Here is a 24321-nt window from a genome sequence, read left to right on the forward strand (position 1 = left end):
CCCTTAGCGGCTGGGACTTTTTCGGGCCGTTATAACGTATGTTTCTTTTTAATCACTACCATGGCCTCAATCTTAAATACTACAATTTTGTATCAAAACATAGGCACCTAGGCACACATTTCATTCAAAAAAATCTGACGAGTTTTAAAGTTCTTGCACATAATTTTTTCAGGTGAGTACTTGATGGTTTTTAATCAAATATGCACCTCTCAATGCTTTGATTCAAAACAATAAAAATCATGATTCAGGTCATAGTAGTGCTAAAAAAGGAAGAAAAAAAATCATGCAAAAGTCCAAGCTAATTCCAATGACCTTAGACTGCCCTAAGTGGCCATACATGACACTCTTTTTGCCGCTGGTGGTAAGACATTAATGAAATCACCTAAACCCCGGCGAACCATTCCTTATTCAAGACTGGAGTGTGAAGCTTTTGAAAACTCGTTAGATGGTGGTTCACTATTGCTCGTACCCCCATAATAGAACGCACGGGATCGACAAATCAGGATCTGCTAAAAATTCAGTTTTGCAAGGAGAACAACAACTAAATGGGAATCCTTTCTTCGATATTAGATTCGCTCGATCGGCATAGGGATTGTTGATTTATTCAAAACTCCCACCAAAACTTTTGAGGATGGCAAAAATACCTCTAGTGTTGTCATTGACAACATTTGTGATGACTGATGACTAGGGGTCGGAATAATAGTTTGTGATTTTTGTTCAAAAGAGTTGTTTTTTTAGTTACTAAATTAAACCAAAATAAGTTCCGAAGGCGTAAAAAATAAATTTAGAAAAAGGTGAAAATAATTTTCTACTTGCTTGGATATTCAAGTATTAGTGTGGTATTTAAGATAAAAATTGCTTGATTAATAATTTTCACGATCTTCTTGCTCTTTGGGCTCAGTGCAATCCCAGATTTTTGCCCTCGGTCTGGTCTGTTGTAAGGGGATTCGCTGTTGATGGATGAAGTTCTCCAATCTTCAATGCTTCAAGGATGGACATCAAAAGGCTCAACCACCTCCCGGGCCTATTGCCTCATAGTCGTGCAGTTCACCAGAACACATTTTTCAAGGTTTTTTTTTAATGCCAAATTCACATTTCGCAATTGAAAAAGCTGTTTTTAGGGGTCAATCGATTGAACGAAGTTTAATTCTTCGACCGAGCCTACCTTTATTCCGCCTTCTCGGTGTAGCTGATTTATCTGTCACTGTCCTTAAATGGTCAATTTTCAAAATGCGTAAGAAATTTCAAAATGGAAGCATTTGCTTTTCGTTTTTTTTGATTGAAAGCAATCTCATACATACTACCAGATGAGCATGTCACCAACTACTCCAAAGTATTGGCTTGTGAAAACAAGCAAACTGTGTTTTGCCAGGCGAATTAAATGGATTTAGTTTTCGCCAATTATAGGTATTGTTTCTCGAATGGATTCGCACAAGGAAGCCGAGATGTCGTCTTTTGCTTCCCTCTAATATTCGTAGGGAATACGTAGGCCTTGTTGGTCCGGTTGCATCTTTCAAGTCAGACTTGGACAAATTTTTAGATAGCATTCCAGGTCAACCCTACATTCAAGGATTAGCTCGGTCTGCTAAATCTAATTGGTTTATATAAAGAATGAAACGTAATAAATAGACGAATTGTAATCTTTCATTTTAATAGTGCTGGGGATTACATTCCCTGTAGTGATTAGAAAAGCCCGTGAAAAACCAAACCAAAAAAGAAGAAAGAAATGGAATGAGACGTAACATCTCTGTATATTGCATAAAGGTTTAAATAGAGAAGTCCAATCGTAATCCAATGGTAAGAGGGTCGAGTGATCTTTGCACGATAGAACAAGGTGGTGAAGGTGGAGCAGGTAGAGGGGAATTTTTCGACTTCATTGAATTTCCATCGTTGCCAAACCTCATTAGTTATGATTTGGCACCATTCGTGTGGCACCGTTCACTGTGGCAACACCGTCCAAATGGTATCAGTACCGTAGTACGCATACATTGCAGTAGGACAGCACTGCAGGAGTTTGACGAACAGTAGTAGTAGTGGATCTAGAGAAACTACGTAGTGCTCCCATCAGACAAGCAAGTCTCGCAAAGATCCCGGGAATCACGCGTCACGTCGATGAAAACGGTGAAGACGACGACGACCTGCCCTTCATTTAACATTAAGGTGATAGCGAACATGGATAGTTTGTAGTGGTGGTGGTGGTGGGAGTAAAAGGAGGAGGAAGTAGGAGGAAGTAGGAGGAGGTGCAAAAGGACGAGGGAAGAGAAGGAGGTGGAGCCTGAGCTATACCTAGATCCATGGTAGATGCACTGCACCCCGTACCATGTGTTGACATACATCTCATTGAATCACTACCATACATTACTTGCAGGTACGTTCAAGTTGAAGGCCCTCCAGAGTATGCGGGGAAAAATCATGACAACTCGGGAGTTTTTTTCTCATATTTATCAGCTTCCAGCCAAAACCACATGATTGGATCAACCTTTTTGATTGGAAGCTGACCTTCCTGATTTCATTATAATTCCATGAGAGCGTGAGGACACCAATTGGCGTGATGGGTAGACATTTTACGAACACTTAAACAAGAAATTATTGATCATATTTGTACTTTTGTACTTGTGGTTTATTGGTATATGAGAATTAAGGACCAACTCTGTCCCTAAGGTCAAATGAGCAATGTACCCGTATCTTGAAATTTTCTGGACATGGGCCATGCTAACTGGTCAATAACGTTCACCGGTTCGCAAACAAAAAAGAATTGATACTATCAGTTCCAAAAGTATTTTATTGACTCATATTACCTTCTTACCATTTCCTCCAGAGCGTGTGTTAGTGTACTCCAAATGTAATCACTTGTGATCGTTCAAACACGTCAGGAAATAAACTAGGCCTTGTTCCCCACGTGGTTGTCCGAATGCAAGGCGGGATTTGAAGTTTCCAGTCTCCTTGGCTTCATATCTCATCGAGACTCTCAAAATTGGGTTTATTCCTACGATCGACGTGCATTCGGACTGAGCATTCTGAGCAAGGATGTCAAATAGTGCGAAATGCAATCTTAATCGCATGCATAAATGGGATTAAAAGTTTATAAGGATGCCTCAAAGCGGAAAAAAGGCCTGCCTGTAAAATCTTATGTTAATCGCCGCAAGAAGGGTTACATATCCTCAATTTGACGAAGCGAATGCCGCTTTCTCAGTTTCCCAAGGGCGCCAATAAGCTCGGGTCGAGCGACGTCGGATTGTTGTCATAAAAACTTTTCTAGGGTGGTAAACAAAGCATTTAGAAATGAACTAGACAACCAGTTATGGAATGTGACATTTAAAGATCCGTTTCTTACGGGGACAAGTGTCATCCCGGGGTTTCAGCACTTCCTCAAACTCATTATGTTAGTGCTCTATCTGTGTATATACCTGGGCACGGTGATCAAAAAAAGCCTTATCAAGTGTCCAGAAAAATGCCCAAATATAATTTCAGATTTTTCTTGGTCACAAAATCATAAGGAACAATCTTGGCTTTCTTGCTTTTTCGAATTCTAGCCCACATTCAAAAGTGACATCCTTTGAAACATTATAAAAACTGAAATTTTCAGAAACCTACTTAATGAAAATTGGGAGCGTATTTTGTTTGCACTTATTTGAGATGGAAAATTCTTTATGGAATTGAAATTAGATAGAACTGGGACATTTTGAAGCCAAAAAGAAGACACTGGGGCACTAAAGCTGATATAACTAAGAAATCTATATGTAAGTAACAACCTCACAATGTTCATTAATTAGAGTTTCGAAATTTTAGGTCTTACAAAGTTTTAGGAATGTCAATGTTTATATTGGCTAGAATTCCGTAAAGCAGCAACCGCTTGTTGTTCCTTATGATTTTGCGAGCTAGAAAAATGCCAAAGTGTGTTTGGGTATTGCCGTCTAAACCTTAAAGGGCGTTTTAACCACCGTGTGGATGGATACTTTGAAATGTACTTTCGGCGTCACCGACCATAAGGAAATTTAGTTGAACAGGAGGAAGATATACTCTAAAGCCGGTTTTCGATGCCCCTAGAGGGAAGTAATGTACTTAGACTATACATGCCGGGTTTGAAAACAAATACTCTAAAAAGAATACTCTCCGATCATGGCAAATTTACTTAAGAAATGACCCAAGGGCAGCCATCCATGGTGCCGTCGGTCTGATCTCTCTTAAACCAGACCAACCGGCACGTGTGTACGTAGAGTCTCTCTGAAATTCGTTCAGTTTTGTCCCCGTTGATCCACCACCAGAGCGGTAACCTCTCCGTACCAAGTCCGGTCCAACTAGCCATTATTATTCCATTCAGATAAGGGACCAAAAATGTCAAATGAGGTCTTAGGTTTAAAAGGGCTACTTGATTGTTTGTTTCTTTGTTTGTTACGAAGTTAGATGTCAGCTTTCTCGCTCGGCCTGCCATCTAAATGAGGGGTGTCCCAATTGAAGGACATTCCCGCTTCGTCATCACATCCAACATTAATTATTACCTCACCCTCGGAAATGACCGCAGGTTCGCCCATTTGAGGTAGTAAAAGGAGCAACTCATGTTGTAATCAAATACCACCAAGAAGCTTGGACTTGGCTTGCTAGGGATCGAACCAGGATTCGCTAATTGGAAAGCGGATGCTCTACCAATACGGTACCCCAGCACGCCAAAAGAGACTACCCTTTGATATTGGGCCCATTTAAGATACATTCGCAATGTAACTTTATATGATAGAACAAAAAACAAGTCTACCTCTTAGCCACACGATGGATCATCAATTTGATCTTGGAAGACGTCCCGGCCTATCGGAAATGTGTACTGATGATGAAATCTTAGTTTTACGGATATCCTTACCGTTGGATGGAAAGCAATACGCAATAATTCAGAGTGGAAAGAAGTATTCATAACTGATTTAGCTTCAGATTCATAGAATCTCTGATTCACCAACGAATTAATTTGACGGATCTAGCTAGCGCTTGAATTTAAGCTTGATCATAAATTTGTTGCAAGACACCTGCATACACCCTGCAAGCATTTAAGAGAAGCAAATTAAACAATGGACAAGCCCGAACTACGTAAAAGAGCGGACGACTTCACTTTTTTAAGTAACCGGTATTCTCATAAATGTTCCAGAAACTCAAGTTAAGAAGAAGCCTCTACGGTCGTTAAAAGTAGCCCCAAAACCTGGGTTGGGACAAAGCTCATGGATGCTGACTGGAAGAAATATGCCTCCTGCCATGTCTGCCAGAACTGGATATTCCACAAGAATCGGGAGCCTTACAGAGGAAAAGGGAACAGCCAGATGGAGACAACGCAGATCCACATGTTTGTGTTCTCCAGCCATCATTGGCCAATTCAGCCCACATTGACCAATCCTGCCATATACAGTAGCCGTTCCCAGGCAGTGTGAAAGAGAACTCGGAGGTGTACAGTTGTCCATTGTTAGCTCCCTCAATGAACTGATAAAACCAACGGTTCCTTAGGAGGCTCAATTATTAAGAGGTAGGATACATACAGTCCGCTTGCAGGAGAAGAGATTCTCCAGAACAGATGCTCTTGAAAACGTACCTTCACAACCGCAACCTTTCCATTCTCTCCTCATACGGCAGAGCTCTCTTTCATTCACTACTGCAATAGTTTCCATTGAAGCATCTTTGGACCTGGTCCGACTTTTTGCAATCCTACTCAAGTAACAAAAAGATAAGTTTTTACCTTCGGCGTTTGAATGGGGACAAGGCTCTTGACTTGTTCGCCCTGCCTCTTGAACCCTCCCTACGCTGGTTCCATTGGATTTACCCTCGTCGCATAAGCTTAAAATCTCCCACACCTCAAACCTAAAACTGATTGGATGGGAGCGACCTGTCCAATATGTGATAGTCGTGTGCGTTTTGAAAAGCAATGTGACTAAACGTGGATTTGAGTAAGCATGTCGACCTCCTATTAATCTGATTTAGATTGTCAGAGTTAGCCGAAGAGATGAACTTTCCAGATTCAGAAGGAAAGGGCATTCTTCATTGAGATATCACTTGCACATCACCATATTTAGTGCTCTCATGTAACGTAAGGTCATCAGGACATCTACGGCCTTTATTCAGGCTCTTTCAATTTTCACTTCCAGGTATTAATGACCATTTTTATCCGTTTGCACAATGGGTGTGGGCAAGGCCACCACCCAAAGACATGAAAGAAAAAGGAAACGGATAGGGGAGGGCATGCTGGAAAAGCCATTAGCTTTAAAGAGCCTTCACCATGATTCTCTTTCCCATTTCTTTCTCGCTTTTTCTGGCTGAGGTGACTTCCCTTGACGAAGATGTCACTCATTATGATGATTCTTCGGAGTAAAACAAAAATAAGTGCCATCAAATTTGTTCACGATAAACTACTTACGACTACTAGAAGGAGACGGAGAGAGAGAGAGAGAGAAAGAGAGCGAGTAAGAAGGAGAGAGAGTGAGAGAGAGAAAGAGTACATAGATCTCCGAACGTCATCGTCGTCACATTTCATCCGTAAATAATTCGTACAACCCTCTTTCAGGTAAAATGCAGGTACTATACCGGTTCATATATATATACCATAAATTATTTCAAGCTGGAATGGATCAGGCATGATGTCAGCGATGACTAATGTAGCAAGCTATTTGCGAGTTATGACTTTCTAAATTGGGATCAATTAATGTGAGCCATGCATGGTAATGATCTCGAAAAGTGGTGCAATGATTGACCAAGCTGAGATGGCTACCACATGTCTCTATTAAGCCAGGAAGAGTAGAAATAGAACCTACGAGGGACATTCATGGCAATTTTCATAATACGGCGTGTTTTTATTGAATGAAGCCTTCTGGCATTTTTTCAATTCTTTTTCATTTATTGCAGATTTCATCCGACTGTCACTCGGCCGAAGCAATGTAAATCATAAATCATATAGTTCAACAGCTTCCCATTTCTTTAGAGCTCTCTTTTACTGAACACCCTGTTGCAACACTGTCCAAGGCCATAACCTACGAGCACAATTTGATTTGGCTGTGCTTGTTCGATCATAAAATAAATACCTACCACTGAAAACCATTAGAATTGGATGGGTCGTACACGGCATTTTCTACTCCTTTCGTCTCCGGCTTTCGTAAATCCACTCCTACCTAGGCTCAAATTTCTCAAGCAAATGAAGTGATACAAGAGGCTGCAACAAATGGATCCATTTCATAAACCAAACCGACCCTTTCGCTATTTGAGGTGTTTAAGGGCGATTTTAAAGCTTCAAGTGCCTTTCATAAAATCAAAATCTCTGCTCTTGGGCCGGAAAGAGTAAACCAACAGTATGGAAATGGTTGGTTTTCGTGTAAAGGGCGGGGAAAAAGTATAGTGAATTGAACTTTCGACAAAGAAAGAATTTAGAAGAATTTTTATATTTTGCAATTTTGAATGAAACGCTTCAAATTGGCAAAGAAAAACTAAGACATATACAAGAGAAGCTTATCTTACCCTAATTGTAAGATGCCAAAAATCTCTATATAGTCTTAGCTCTACTATAGTGGCTCCATGCTACACTGTGATCGAACAAGGGAAAAGGGGACGTTCTGCGATTACGCTATTGATCCTAGCCTCCACAATACGTACGTATAATCTGATTCGTATTTAAAAGGCTCGATTTGACGCTAAGAAACCCAGTGTAAAGAATTGGGATCTCACATTGGGTTGTACTCGAAGTTTTGACTATGAAATGCAGCCTTGTCCAAATTGGATCGTGATAGAAGTTGGGGTCAAACACGTGGATTTTTGTTCTTCACTAGAAGGTACATTATGAAAATAGAAATGTTGTCATGAGTCCATTTTGAGACGCATTATTCAAATGCCACATTTGAACAAACCACTTAGAAGCCGTAAAAGCTCGCCGTAAGCATTAAGTGTGCAAGCATCCTTTTTTCGTGGATGACAGCGAAGTTTTCATCGCGATGCCTGGAATGAATCCTCATTAAGACTTTCTATGCCATCACATCCGATTTCAAGCAAACTCCTTTGAAGTCATGACGTCATTTACACTTTCAGCCGGGTTAACGTGGAATGGTTCTTTTTTCGAGTCATTGGGTACAAACTCCCGATTTATCTCGATCCATCGTTGGTACAATTATAACCTACCGAGGAATTGGCCTTGTATCTTTAAACGCACTCCAAGCCAACCTGGTCCAAAGGTCAAAACGGGATTGACATTCATTTATGAATCAATGTCAGAGAGTGCAATCGCAAACCAGACCACTGGAAGGAAGATCGCTTCATTTAATTGCTCTCTGCGTATTTACTAATGGAACCCACCGAATGATGACAAATGACATGTGAGTTGGTGGTTGAGACAATGAATAGAGAGATGATGGCCTCCATCCGCGTTACAAGAAATCTTCGTCGGGGATCGATTTGAATTGCTCGATGTGTCGGTCCATTTCTCGGAATTGAAGAGGCAATGAGTGGCATGAATGAACAACTCATCTGCATGGATCTGCCGCACAAATAGGATGTTGGCAGAACAAAATCTCAATATGAAACGATTTCCTTTGGTGGAGAGCGCGAGCAAGAAAGACAGGAAGCGGAACAAGCTTCAACCCAATTTGACACCACCAATGCGGACGAGTTCTTAATGTCAAAGGGGAGTTCAAGACTTAAGAGTTGAAATTATGTCGAGGAACGCGTTTTTGAGACGGAAATGATTCCTTCACATTTCCCTGGCGACCACGTCCTAGCCAATCGTCAAAAGTCATGTTCTCCCGGAGTCCTCATCGTTAAGAGTTAAAGCTTTTTTCATAAATGGTCGTCGTTAATGTTGCGAGCGATTCATTGCATTGCGTTCACAGAGTGAGATTCAGACACAGAAAAAGGAATTGGAGAGTCATAAGTTTGATTCAAATGGAAGGCTGGAATATGACATCAACATATTTAAGTCGTACCGTGGTCACGTTCTTCTGGAAAATGGAAGGCTAATTTAGTTAATTTATCCGCATTCTAAAACCCTCTCAATCTTTAAAGGTAAATTCAACGGTAAATTTTTTTTTTTTTGTGTTTTTTTTTGGTGTTAATATTGGATTGATGTTAAGATGCTTCTCCTTTTTTGTATTTTCTCCTTTTTATTTGTGATCAAGCCGCCTAACGGTAATTAGTTTATTTTACATCTATTATTTCCTCTTTTTTCTCCCTTCAGCCTACTCTATCGTACACATAGTGTTTTTGAATGGCCTATTTGATATACAATATATACGACAAGGCAAGGAACTGTTCATAAGGAGCATAAATACCATTTTCATATCATTATTTTGGTATTAGTTTCACGCAAAAGTATTTAAGATGTTTAATAAGAAAAATTTCAAAATCAGCAGGAGTATGCTCAAGCCAAAACATTGAACCTGTGTCCAGCGGGTGTCAAACTTCCACTTGTTGGGATTCAGCCTTAGGCTGCTGATTAATTGGTCCTTCTGAAAATCAAAGAGGGCAAAACTGAACTGCAGACAGAATTGGACATCTAGGAAAATCTAAATAGGCTCTACTTGTCAGTGATGGGATCAAATATATTTTCAAAACTAGAGTTGCAGAAGACTTTGAGAGTAAAGGCTCCAGCCGATTCTAACGCAAGACCAAAAGTTGGGTTTGAGCAAAGAGGTAACCCTGGTTTGACGTAAGAAAAATTAGGTTTACGAATTGGAGGCTAACATGGCGCTAGCAAAGCCTTAAGTTATCGAAAATGTAGAGTGGTAATGGTAGGCCGCAACCTCCCACAGTTATTTATTTGATCCTATCGGTACTAATTATGTATTGTCCAACTTTAGGTCTCACTTCAATGGCTCGTTGCCGTAAGGCCTAAGCTAGTTCTAGGTACTCAAAGAAACATGAACACGTGGGATGCATCTTGGATCAAGGCAAGCTTACCTCTTTTCTGAAGTTAATACAAGTTGTTGTAATTTTCGAACCAAAGATATCCCGTCCCAAGTACCTACAGTACACCCCAATCACTCTGACTTTCAATGAAGAACACGAAGGTGTCTGAGATGATATTGAAATATTGAAGTAGCACGAATACCCAATTCATTGAGAATATAAGGCATTTCTCATTGAGGGAATAGGGAGTCATTATACAGTCGATGTAGCCCATTTCGGGGTTCATTCGCGATAAGTAGCAATTGGTTAACATTGACATGTTTGCTGTCAAGTCTGGTGTCCCACAGGGTTCCATCTTCACTCCCTCTTAATCATGCGCTTCCTTGCTACTTGCTTCAAATACCAAGTACGTAGTACCGTCGGTGTCGCTTCTTATTTTGACCATACAAACTTAGTTTCTGGTAGGCTTTGAATGTATCGAAATTCTGTTCCATGACCGTTGCGTCGTTACGACTGATCACTCCACTCATAGGTCAAGGGGATACTGACATTCATACGGTCCGAAAAATCGAGTGTTGGTGCAACTCAGTGAAGTATTGCTCCTTTGTACAACATCTTCTCAATGCAATTTTGTTACTAATTTCTTGGGCTAAGCTCAGAGTCTGTAAAAAACTAAGAGTTTGAGATTAAGTCAACAGTCTTAATTGAGACCTAATTTAGTGTGTCATCAAGCTTAGGTTGTCGATCAATAAACAAAAATGCTCCAACAGGGTCCAAATTTGTCGTTACAAGTTTATTGGCTCAGAAATGTATAACAACCTTTATTTCTTATATCATCTAATACGCCATTGTTAGCGAATGTGAATATGTTTGTTTGGGTAGCATGAAAGTGGTTCGTTCTTTCTTCTTTATAGTACCTCTTATTACTTGATCAAGATAATTCGTGGAAACACAACATCAGATTGGAAAGTTTTTGCATACGACAAATCCACAGAGAGACTGCTTTCGGAGGCCCTGTTAAAATGGGCAGGGACGGTGAATCATATGAAGAAGAGTAGTAGAAATCATTAGATTGATGATATTTGGTGATGATGATAATAATAATCAGAATGATGATAACAAGAATAATAATAGTGATAATACATGTCATACATCTATTACTATGCTGCTTATGATATTGATGTCGAAATGCTTGAAAGGGTTGTTCCGATGGCCAGTAAAGAGGAAAAGTGAGTAAATCAGTTAAGATATGATCAAGACCAGATCGAGTTGGATTCGTGGTTTCAGATATCGATCCAGACAAAGAGACAATCAAAACAAGCCTATATTGGTTTGGGGGTGGGGTTTGTATTAAACGAGTAACCCAAAGAGTCTGATAAGGAAAATATCGGGAATTTTGAAGATGTTATAGATCGTAGAATAACATCAGTGGGTAGGGGAAGATTTAGAAAATCAAGTAAGAGAAGCATTGACCGAGATGGGTACATCCGTCGGTAATGGGATTGGCTGAATCATAATAACCTAGCCAGTCCAGTCTCCAGTATCAAGAGCATGATCCCAAAATTATAAACTTGCTCCTTCTTGTCTGTCAATGCCACTTCATTACAAATGTGAAAACATATCAGTTGCAGAATTGATGGAAATAATTGCAGGTCTACCAAATAGGAGAAGCATGTCATAAAATCGATCTTGACCTTTGACCAAGCTACTTCGAGTGAGGGCTTTGAAAATTCGAAATCATGTCGTCGCGACCAAGGCACTTTATGTGTAATCAAAAGAGGAATCTAGAAGAGATGGCAAAAGTTCTTGTTATAGGAGAATAAATGACGAGTGGAAACCCAAGTGGTATTTACATGTGATGATAAAAAAATGTAAGACTGCTATTAGATCTTTGGAAACGATTTCAGTCACCAGTTCAAGATTCGAAATTATCATAAATTTAGTTTCACCAGGATCAGATTTATATCGTTTGTTGTTGTTGTCTAATTAGGGCGGCAAATGAAAGAGAAATTATTAGGATGATCACGAAGTCAGAATGTGGGGAGGGGTTGTGTGTGTGTGTGTGTGTGTGGAAAAGGAACAGAATTGAATCAGTCATGTAAATGGTGTCCAATTACAAGAATATGAGATCATTGACTGATCTAAGTTAGTCCAACAGAAAAGCCAAGTAAATAAAGAACAGATTTGCAATTTTGACAATAATTTTTGCTATCGTAAACTCACTTCTGTTAATGGCCCGTCTCAGTCCTGGCGCTTTGCTCTATATAGTAATAGGAATTTCAAGTTTCATTTCTCGGCTAATAGTTATTTGAAAATCATTTTGCAATAGTTGGTCAACCTCGCTGATTAAACCGGTTCATAACCAAAAATTATCAAGTCAGTGGTTGGGCAAGGTTAATTCAGGGTGACCAAAATCGGAATAGGAACGAATTGATTGTTAACACAGGAACTAGGGAAACCGCAATATAATATGTGTTTCGTTTGCACAGGTTTTGGCATTGGTTGTAGGAACATAGGTTCGATTCGGGTTGGCTGCTTAATTGAAGAATTAAGGCTAAGGAGCGAGTGAATAATTGAGGATCAATTTTGACTTTTTCAAAGTATTGGACTTTGTCCACCAATCAATTTACTTGGGGAGGATTGATCAACGGCACAGTTGAGGTCACAGATGGATCTCATCAAGTCGATGAGACACTGGGAGGACTCGTCAGGGTCAGAACATCATAAAAAGTACGCCAATAATTGGGATAGTATACAAAGAACAACAATTTCTCAACAACGAAATCACAATTTACTAAGATTGAGCTGCACGGAGGCGGGTTTCCGTAACCGGATCTGGCCAGGTCGGATTATGCTGGATTACTTTCAGACCATGATTTGGTGGGGATATGCCTTCTGTGTATGTAATTTGCTTTCACATGGTTATTAGTTCACCCCAACGTTCTGGGCGGGCTTTGAAGATGGATTTGGTGCAGTTCCGTGGACGAGAGGTCCTCCTCCCCTCACCCCGGTAGATGCGGCCAATGAGGCTAGCTTTGATATGTGGTTCGTCATGTCGGGGGGAGGGTCTGACGATGACAAGACAGGCTGAGGGGGTAGATGCAAGTGGAATCCGGATGGATCATTCGAGTCGCTCTCACAATTGGGCAAGGTGCTTTGAGGAGTTGAGGGCGTGTCGAGAGCGGACGCTGACATATAATGGTGTTGGTTGTGATACGGGTTGAACCCTGGAGGTGGGACTGAGCCTGGGATCGAATCCAAGGAGGACTGGGGCGTGGGAATGCCCGAGGAATAATTATGAGGCGAAGTCACCGGCGGGGTCAAAGACGTGGCAGGAATGTACTCGGGTGTGGAATTGTTGAACTTCAAGTGTTGCTTGATACTGCAGATATCATCCTCGTCCCATTCGAGACCCAGACTCCCGTGAGTTTGTTTGACGTGGGCCAGCATGGACGACTTAAACGCGAACTTCTTGCCACATTGGGAGCAAGGGTAGGGTTTTTCCTTGGTATGCGTTTTGACGTGAGCATCCAAATTGCCTTTCTGAGTGAACCGCTTATCACAGAATGAGCACAGATAGGGCTTCTCCCCTGTGTGGAGTCGGATGTGGGTGATGAGATTACATTTCTGAGAGAACCGTTTCTCGCAGACTTCACAAGAGTATGGTCGATGTGATTTGAGATGCTCTTCCAATCCCGTCTTGTCATCGAACTGGACCTCACACAAATTGCAGTAAAGCTCCGGGTTAACCCCGGGTGGACATGCTTTCTCCTCTCCACCTCCCTTGTCAGGTGGACGGTCATTGGCTAAAAAATGACTCGACGTGGGTGATGAATTCGAAGGTATCGTGTCCCCGGAGGAGGACATGGCGGGAGGTGGCCGGCCGATGCCTGGCGAGTACAGCCCAGGTGGATATTGCCCTTGTTGATTGGGACTGGAGCTCCCGCCACCTATGCTTCCAGGATGACTTTGAGGTGGAGTCATGTCAAAGGAACCTTGAAGAGTGGGATCATGCCCCGGATTAAAAGGTGGGCCTCCCATTTCGCCCATGTGAGGAGGAGGGTATCCCATGAATCTTTGGTTATAAGAAGTATGTGGAGGACCCCCACCGCCAACCAGCATTCCTCCATAAGGACCCCCCGGTCCTTGAGGTAGTTGGTGCTGTGATTGCATGCGAGATGGGTCATCGAACGTTTGGGACATCAAAGGGCCAGGGATCAAGAGCGAAGGTGACGATTGAGGGGGAGACTGTGGATGGAGGGAAGGGGCAGATACTTCAGCTGGAGGCATTCTTGGCGAGGCCAGATCCGGAGGGATGCCACTCATTCCAGCGCCTGGTTGAGGAGCATTGTTCTTCTCACACTTGCGCAAATGTACTTGAAGAACATTTGGTAGCATAAACCCCTTACCGCAATTGTGGCAAGAATATGGCCGCTCACCATTGTGCGATCGCCTATGCACTCGCACGTACCAAGCAGTGGAAAATCGCTTTTGGCAAATTTCACAAGTGTACTTCTTTTTGTTGGCATTGGTGCTACTTTTGGAAGCTTTCGGCTCTGGTCCTCCTTCCAGAGGCGAAACTACAGGATTGTTTGGATCCAATAAACTCGAAACCACCGAGGGGGAAATGCCTCCCCTGGGTCGTCCTGGTCCAGGTCGCTTCCGACTTTTGGGAATGGGAGAACCAGGTCTCAGATCCATGCTCCCCATGTCTGGACTACCAGGAAAAGCGGAACCAGGGATATATGGGCCGCTTAGGTCAGAGACTCCAGAACCTGGGGACCCGGGAGTACCCAAACGTGCCCTCGTCATTCCACCCCGGCGGTTGTCTGGGCGGGCTCGCATGCCCCTCATAGCCCATGGGCCTGGCAATGGTCCACCGCCACCCGGCATGCGAAATCCGCCAGTATTTCCAGGACTAATTTCCGACGGGGATGGTGTCCGAGGCAATCCTGGTCCATTATTTGCCCACCAATTTGAATGAGGAGGGATGCCACTCCCATCTATTCCTACATTGCTCAGGCCTTGAGGATATCCAATTCCATCTGAATGCCCGCCACCTCCATTTCCACTTGATCCCACGCCTCCAGCTTGCTGTGGGTATGGATGTTGGTAGTTGTAGTCCCACATTTGTTGCCCGGGATAACTCATGTACATCGAGAAGGGTGTCTGCATCGGACCGTCTGCAAGAAGTGAATAAAAAGAACGTTGAAAAAGCTGCTCGCTTCTCGCATCATCTCAGCGTACACTGTGTCGAAATCTTGATGACGAACCCCAAATGAGTGATCGCCTCTTGAATGATAAACATATGACAGCCTTTCAAAGACTATATAAAGGCTCTTTTGAATGGAAAAGGGAAAAAAGCCTCGTTCCCTGATTTTCCTTTACGAGCCAGGAAGTTCTTCTATTTCATTACCAATCCAGCCTGGTAGCTGAACGCTCGTCAGAAGGATATCAATCAATAAATCAAATTTTGAGAGCTAATATTCCGGCTTCCACAAAAGACGGTCTTTTGAATGCATTAATCCGCACTCAACTCACTAACTCTAGTTCCCTGCCAAAAATCAAAGGTGTGGGCTACCTAACTTGCTTTGAGCCACTCTTCCGTGTTGTGTTCTTTCTTTCTTTCTCTTGCTCCTGTTCCTCGTTTCCTCATCATTGGCTTTTCGAAACTCATTGTACTGGTCGTTGTGCGTGGCCGTCAATATACAATTTGCTTGCGAGGTCTAGGGAATCCGGACCCAAATACTCTCTTGTACCTACCTATAAACCCCGAGCAGTTCTCGTCGCCACAATTACAGTAAGCCCGATAAGCGACTCCACCCCCCCAAAAGCCTCCCACACCCATGGATCCGATCGGACCTGGCTGTGGTGGGGCTTCATTAGATCCACCACTCATGTTCACAGATTAAATATTCACCACAACATTAGTGTCTTTCTCTTAAATTAAACACCGGTGTTGAGCTAAAATTGATCCCTTGAGTGTCTTGAACCAACCGTCAGATCACGGTAATGATTGGTTTTCTTCGACCAGGAGGCAATCACAAGTCCGAATACATTGAGGCTCAAGACCCTCAATTAGGGATATGACTATGACTCTTGTTTTTTAGATCACAACTTTAGAGAATTGAAGGAGCAAGACCAAATTCTTGCCCTTCCTCCCTTGAGCGTGTTCCAAACTCGACTGGAACATCCACCACCACCGACACCACCAACGATGACATGAGAATATCGCGAAGAATGATCTCTCGTCACTTTTACTCCTCCCGTCTATTTCGGTTTGTGTGATTGTGCCATTTGAAATGCATGAGAACATAAACCAAGAGAGAGCTCGAAATCAGCGCACGGGAACAACTGTGTTCCGACTGTTCCTAAGTTCGTGCGCGCCAACAACACGAGAGTTATTAGCCTTCCCTCGACAAACAGGGACTTGCCGAGCGAAAGTCCGTTTCGTTCCGAAGACTACACAACTACTAGAGGGAGGGGGAGACGGGGGGGGGGTGTTGAAGGGTGACATATGATAATGAAAACAAAAAGGGCCCCGAGAGGCACTGAAACGTAACTTAAAGAGTAGAGTATTTGTGAGAAGATGTGCTTTGTCTGCCTGTATTCAATTGAAGATTCAATCTCTTTTCAATTGAAAAATCAACTGAGTTCATTCAAGTTGTAGGCAAAATTTTGAGTGCTGCCAAAGAGCCTCATGGAAATAAACTAATGAACAGAAGCCAAGTACGCCCCTTTTTGGTGGGAAACAGGCACGTTCTTCAAGGGGCAAAGGGGAGGGAATCTCCGCGGGAAAACTTTTTTGCTACAGAACTCCCCCGAGAAAATGAAAACCGAGAAGGAGGAACGGGAGGATGAGATGGTGTTGGTCGAGGTGGTAAGGCATCAATCAAAATCAAATAAAATATTTGCTACGACCTCTCCTAATGAATGCATTATGACTTTTTAATGTTCATTGGCGCAAAATTGCGATCTTTTTTCTGGCTTTTTTACCCACCTGACATGTTCTGCTGTGGTTGATGTCCCATATTGTAATTTTCAAACATGGCACCCGCACCGTTATTACCCATGACTTGATGGTTTTGGCCAATGTAGGAAGAAGAGACGGAGGAGGGGGTGTTGCTATCGCCTTCTTGATCACCCATGGGATGAGAATGGGGATGTTGGTGGATCTGTTGTTGTTGTTGTTGATGATGATGATGATGAAGGGGAGGAGGAGGACCCTGTGGAGGATGGTGGGGGTTGGTGGGTAAACCAGACCCAGGTGGGCCCGTGGGTGGCCCTGCGTTCAAAACATCTCCGAATGAGTTTGACCCACTTTGGGAGTTTTCATTGAACTTAAGCTCAGGGATATCCGGCAACTCTGAGATGGCCTCTAAATTGTCCATGAACGAGTGGTGATCGTTGTTACCATCTGATGTGGAAGGATGACGGGTTTTGTTGAAATTGTTTTTGCCTCCTTCAAAAGGAGATGAGTTGGAAGCACTTAGAGTAGGAGAGGGCTCACTTGGTTGTGGATTTTCACTCTGAATTGTCCTGGAGCCACCCATACCACTGGCGGTACCGTATCTCTCTGAGAGTTTGGTTCGTCCGGTATCACTAGGGTTGACATTACCAACCACGGAATGCGGGGAAGATGCATGAGAAGACGAAATACTATCACCAGGCTTTAAGTCTTGTTGTTGTTGATCCTCTTGTGTCTCGAGGGTTGAATGTTCACCAGGTTCACTTTTCACAGGATGAGATATCGACGTTGGGATGTTATTACGAGAGGAAGAGGGGGTAATGGGTCGAGAGTCTCGGCCGCTATTGTCACCACTAGTCGTCATTGTTCGTTGTGGTCCATTATCAAACTCCGGCGTCATCTCCTCCTTCTTGGGCACCCTTGGGGAGCCCAAGCTATGAGGAGACGACCCAGGACCCATGGGGGCTCTCAGCTCAGATCCGGCTGGCTTGGGAGTGTGAGGCGTTCCTCCAGGAGAAAATACACCATGGATGGTCCCATCAGAGAAGCCATTATTGTAGTTGCCAGGAAAGCCTCTGGGGGAGAAGGAATCAGGTTGAAATTTGTTATTGAGATCACTTGGGCCTCCGCCCATGCCCGTTGGGCGCCCCATGATTTGAGGTGAGGTTTGGGGAGGTCTCATGAGCCCGTCACCGCATATGGGGCCTTCACCGCCGTCGTGCGAGCCGTGAATGCCTGGTCCAAATGGGACATGAGAAGAAAAGGAACTTGAACCGTGATGCATATGACGTTGATTCGGGGACGAGTAATATCCAGTGGTGGTGGAGCACATCCCACTGGGTCCAGCATTGCTGTAATAGGGGCTCGTTGGATACCCCTGCGAGTGTTCTTGGCCTCCAGATCCATTGGGTGAAAAAGGAGAGTTTTGATTACCATAGGTGAGAGGGGTACCCGGTGAGGCGACTCCACTTGGTCCCCCGTTGGGCCCACTTGGTCCACTGCCACCACCACCGGGGGCACCCCCACCACCCTGAAAAGGGTTATTACCCATTCCTGGAGTGTAAGGTAATGCGGCCATGTGGGGATATTGGAATTGACTGCCGCCGTCAATTCCCCCATTTCCCCCATAGAACCCTTGGCCACCCTGTTGAGGGTGAAGCCCGGATGGAGAACCATAATTCATGTTGTGGTTTATCCCTGTTGGGTTATCAAGGGAATGAATGAGGTTATCGGTGGAAGTCGAAATCGCGAATTCCATCCAACCATCACTTCGAATGGGTTCCTCAGCTTCTCAGCAACACACCTGCAATATCAGAACGAAAAGGTGTGCTATTAAAACACTATCTTATGACCAGATCGGCACATAGTGGACTGAGGAAACAAGTATTTTTTGGATTACTGATTCACTTGGTGTTGTGAGAAGTGTATTTCGAAGAATGCCTTGTTTGGGTAGAAAATTGGAATCCCGCCCCAAGACAGAACATTGTTTTACTCCAGGATATTGTATTAATGTTGAGATCTCATCGAAAATGAAGCTTACAAATGAGTTACTTGAATGGCTGATCACATGTCTTTCGTCGATCAATGTGTTTTTGGCAATTTCACCTTGATTATTATGTCCAAGACCGCCCAATTGTCTCATGTTTTGCACATTTCATTAACTTTCTCAGTCTTGGCGTTGGTTAAGGAATCGAAGAAAATAAGAACTCGGAATACACCCTTGGACTACAAATTTTAGTTAATTGCCAAAGTACAACAGTGAGGCAACCCAAACAATCCACAGTATTATTAGGATGATAGATTGGAAACTTTCTTTAAATCCTAACAATACCGAGCTTAGACAAAAGAACGCGGGAAACCCACGAAAGCCAGAAAGTCTGCTTTGGAAAGACGATCTGATCTGTTAGCCAGTTTTGGGGAAGTAGGAAAAGGCTCAAGAACAAATTGGAATGAGCTCTGACTACGATGTACGAATGGTTAAAGGTCAAAACGAAGGCAAAATATATGAACGGACGGTCCAGCGAATTTTCTAAATCTAATTGAAAAGGAAGGAGCACAAAATCAATAGCATGCGTCCAACATGATCCTTCATCGTGTCTTTGGTGTGGATCCATGCCAGTTGTTTGCCAATAGATTTTTCCGCTTTGTGCGTCCTGCCACGTATTGTTCATGAATGTAAATGTCTTGCAGTGCTTTGCTCAGCGATGCTATAATATAGAAGGTGTTCTGAGAACAATGATATGTATTCCATTTATACAGCCTATCGTATAGTGTACAACAATAGAGCCAACAGTATCAGAGCACCACATCACTATTGCATCTCCTCGGAGACGATTAACAGGAGAGAGTCGTTTCGTCGTTTTATAGTCCTTGATCCTAAAACTGATAAGATTCTCCGCTCCGTCAACCGAATCATATCATTGTGGTGTCTCTTTGACTCTTGAATAGCAATGAGAGCAAGGATGATCCTGAATGACGATCTTGTGCGGACACATGTGAACCGCCTTGTGTTCTGTTCTTTCATTATTATAGAAGAAAAAAATTATTTATCCATCGCGTGAAGAATTCCTGACGATCGGATCTCAAACTTAGCTCTCCGTTTTCGACGAACAGTAACCTCGTCGAAGGATGTTGTTCAGTAGTATATGCACATAAACAGGATGCTGTTACCAAATCTGCGACGAAAAGGGTTGTTATTTCCTTGAAAATAATCATCAGTTACGTGGTTTCCAATCAAATCCAATTATGGCATATGTCGGCTCGTAATTACGGGTCCAAAAAGAGCTGTGATGAGCAGAATTCCAAGTTAAGTGGTTTGTTTGCAGCAGAAATTCTCTCTCTTGGGGTTTTTGGATACGAGATTCCTGAGACGTCGAATAAACTGTACGTGAGTTCAATGTAACAAAGAATCATTTTATATAATAATAATCATTTTGCTATGATGCTTAGGATTCAATATTGATTTAGTACTGTGAGTTTGCATACGTCACTTATTTGATACCGTGGAAAGATGGAACAACCATCCTGGAAGTATGTTACATGAGACCTTGTTCCTTTTGAGGTCCAAGGTCCATGACCAAAGTATAACACTTGGACGCTCAAGGATCGAAATGCTTTCAACCACGTGTGGTCAGAGAGTTGTTTGGTTGCGAGCTTCATGTCACGAGATCGCAACTTTCGTGACTTGATAATCAGAGAGAACTTACTGGTTATGGAATTAGAGGCTTCTTGGGTTGTAAGCCATGACATCGGCCAGTTGCATCACTCCCGTCCACTGACGCCATGTTAATCCGTCCAGAGAGGATGAGCCGTTGTGTCCAAAATACGGCAAAACGCATTATGTCATGTATTGTGTAGTACGATAGACTCCAATGCAATTAACATGCGTTACTCTTATTCATTATGAGGTGGGACATTTTTGGTCCTCTCTCGCATTGAAAACGAGCACTGAAGCGGCTCCTGGGCTGATAAACACTTCGCTTGAAAAGCGCTTCTGGCTTGTGCTCCGTCTTCACCTTCTTGCTGCACGCTCTTCGTCTTCTTTGTCAGGCTTTGATCCTCACTGATTACAAGCTCATTAAGCCAATGTGCAAAACTCTTTTCTCAAGGGTCTATCTGATGACTGACAATAACAAAAAATCCTTCCCACCTAGCTCACTTCGACTATTCGGTCGGCAGTGCTTTTTTTCATCTTCGCCTGTTTTCTATGCTCCTCGTCGCTCATTGAGAACAAGATTAGGGCCGAGACCCAAAAACCGCCCAACAACCCAACAACCTCAACATCATGATCAGCATCAGCATCAGACTCTCCTGCCCATGTTCCTACGTAGCTCCCGGGGGAGGATCAAGCTGTTCCATCCATCTACATCTATCTGTCTATCTATCCATGTAGGTAGGTAGGTAGGTAGGTAGGTAGGTAGGGAGATATCCCAGTGGCCAGCCAGGTGAGTCGTTGAGTCGTTCACTTTTGGGCTGACTCGTTGGGATCGAGTGTGTTCTATCGCACTACCTATACGCACCTCGATCGTCAATGGAAAACGGTAAGTTGGAACAGAGGTGAAAAAGAGATGAGGGCGATTTCCACTCACAAGTGTTGCCATCGTGGCGGTTTTTATACAATTGTAGTACAGCAATCATTGTTCTACTTATCACAGCTGCGTCAGTGTTGTGTGGTCTAGCGTAATAACTCCAAAGCTCACGTTCAACCCCGGTGGGACTTTTTTTGTAAATCAATACCGAATCCTACCGTTCCCGATTGGCAACCCTTTACCAGACCTGCCGCAAGGTCTATCTGATCTTGGGGGGGATCCATGATAAAGAGAGAGGGTCTTGAATTCACCGCCCATGTCTGACATCTCAAGAATCGTCAGCTCTGCTACGACACTCGCATGAGCGAAATCGGCTACTGTAGTTCTGATGGACAAGTTTTCATCTTTGGGTCCTTATCATACAACATTGCTTACGTCTGGAAACAGAATTTCAACCGTCTAATTCAAACGGCAGTATATGAGAAATAGCCTTAAAACAGTACGATCGCCTGGGTTGCCGTGGGCTTGGACGAAAATCGTCAGTGTGGATTGAAAAGAGGGGGAAAAATCTCGGAGCGACCAGATCAACTAAACGCCATCTCACACACACGCACACACACACACACACACATGTGTGTATATACATACACCTATATGTGCATGGATGTCCCGTCCATTTAGGCCACAAATACTGTTTGGCCATAGTGCCTGGTAATCATATTCACCGACAAAGAAAATATCCGTCCAAGGGAGAAACCCTCTTGTTCAGCTCACTCAATGCTTACTCGAATTGATGGAGAAGGTGCATCTCTGTACGATGTTCCTTGGGAGGATCGCGTGGATTGACGGTAGGCAGTGATGTACGTGCATTCGTATAGTTTATGAACTATCTCGGCGACGATTCGATGAGGAATTTTTATGTGCCAGCTTCTCGGTGCGATCCCGGTTCTTCAAAGTCCAGACTCTATGGGCTCATTATCCAAATGATGGCCATTGATTTCGAGCGGAAATCAATCATGATTCTGTGTACTCCACGTCGATAGAACGCCCAAGAAACTCTTGTCAGCTTTTGTTCAGGACAGTAGGCATTTCGAGAAAAAAGGTCGTGCAGAATAATCGTAGATGGATCCCGGACGAACTCGGTCAACAAAACAAAAGCATGTTATTGTTGTTTGTTTGTGTATATACGATCAATGACCATCCAAATTACAAGCTTACGAAAGCAAGCTAGACTTGCGCGAACAAGTTCAGGAGATGCTAGCGATTTCAGCGAGCATGAATGGGTTATCTAGTAATCTCCATGCAACATTACCTTCTCTCTCTCATTCATACAGAATGTTTGTCCGGCTGTATGTATGCATGTACATATGTGTAGAAGGACGGAGGGAGGGGGGGGGAGGAAACTGCAGGTCCATGTGTTATGTAGTCCTCACAAGACGACTGAGCGACGGCTCGCGATGGAATTGGGAGAATTTCACGACTGCTTAAGTAAACCCTTAGATCTTTGTCCCGACACTTTTGCCGATGAGAGCAATTTCCATCCCTCTCTTTCTTCTCCTCCCGTTTGGAACAGAAATTTGCCATGGATCATGGATTACTCGGATGGTAAGGTGAACTTGAGTAAGCTTGCTCGGAAAGAGATCCGGACCATCGCTCACCATTCACTCACTACTCACTAGACGGTTGTCAAAGTCAACCAATCAACCAAGGATTGTCGGTAGTGCAATTTCCACACTTCTTTACAAATAGCACCCGGAGATGGCTTTCCAATTTATCGCAAAAGTGCTGAATTATATCCCAGGGGAGAATTGCCCGGCAATCTCCAAAATCTATGACGACTTCTTAGGACCTGTTCTATTCTCTCGATCAATGGCGAGGGCCGAGTACTCAGTGTGTGCTTGCTGAGCGCATAAGTGCTGTACAGTAGTAGATAATGTACGCAGGACACACCTGGCTGGAGCTAATCAAAAAGTGAAGTGTTCATGAGACAAGACAAATCCAACAAGTTCATGGACAGGATTATAACGCACTTATCCATCCAGGCTTGCTTGAATGCAATCTAAAACATGGATCACGACGGGTCTTCCGTGACCCGAGTGATCCACAAATATGGGGCTGTACTATTTGTAATAATGCTAAGAATGGGACGGTCAGTAATTAAGAAGATACACACTTGACACAAAGTTAGGACAATGAAAAGGCACATGCGAGAATTGGTTATTGGCATAGCAGGTACTGATTAAAAGTAAGTCGCCCTCCAATCCAGTCCCTTCCTTTGTTCAAGGTTAGACAGGTTGGGGCAGGGGCAGGGGCAGGGGATTCTCTCTTTTTTTCTACTGATACTGCCCATAAATCTGTTTTGATTTCATTAGGAGAGAGTGAAAAATCACTGGCATTCCACATTTAACGATTGACCGCCTTGAAAAGGAATCCCCCAAATTACCGCGAATGACAGGCATCTCAATGAAATCAAGCTTATTCAGAAGTACTCCTCAGCCTGTCTATTCATACTTAATACTAGATTCTCACCATCAGTTTGATAGTCCCCCCACCCACCACCCAATCCCAACACCACCAACACCTCCAGTAGCTCTTTCTGGATACTCGTAACACTAAACATAAAAAGAAATTAAAATGACGAATTGACTGGAATCCTGGCACTTGGCGATGAGTTTCCCAGAGAATGCATTTTCCGATGTTTAAGATTTCCTCCAGAAATCTTGAGACTTGAAAACGAGAGACAGAGCCCTGCTACTGTCTACTGTAGTCCAAGTTGTGAGCGTTGTTATCTCGGTTGGCAAGATTTGCTTTCAGATTTTGTTCTGCCAATTATGTAAAGCTAGTTGTTAGCGATGTTAATTAAAGTGTTGTTTGTTAAGGGTCTCAATTTGAGTTGGATGTTTTTTCACGCTAGCCAACCTGCCTGCAACTAGCTATCCAGCAAGCACTATTCATGTTATACTCCCCCCCCCC

General features: G+C 43.2%; 1 protein-coding gene across 1 annotated transcript in view; it reads right to left on the reverse strand.

Moving 5' to 3' along the window:
• Window positions 1-10630: 10630 nt before the first annotated feature.
• Window positions 10631-24321, reverse strand: part of LOC131880125 (collagen alpha-1(III) chain-like) — a 42004-nt gene continuing 28313 nt past the window's right edge. Inside the window, exons 2-3 of the mRNA XM_059226648.1 lie at window positions 16853-18623; window positions 10631-15035 (exon numbers count right to left, since the gene is read on the reverse strand). Coding sequence (XP_059082631.1) covers window positions 12778-15035; window positions 16853-18578 — 3984 coding nt within the window. The 5' untranslated portion in view covers window positions 18579-18623 and the 3' untranslated portion in view covers window positions 10631-12777. The remainder of the gene's footprint in view (window positions 15036-16852; window positions 18624-24321) is intronic.

The sequence above is a fragment of the Tigriopus californicus genome, chromosome 1 (assembly GCF_007210705.1).
Source record: "Tigriopus californicus strain San Diego chromosome 1, Tcal_SD_v2.1, whole genome shotgun sequence".
NCBI lineage: Eukaryota > Metazoa > Arthropoda > Copepoda > Harpacticoida > Harpacticidae > Tigriopus > Tigriopus californicus.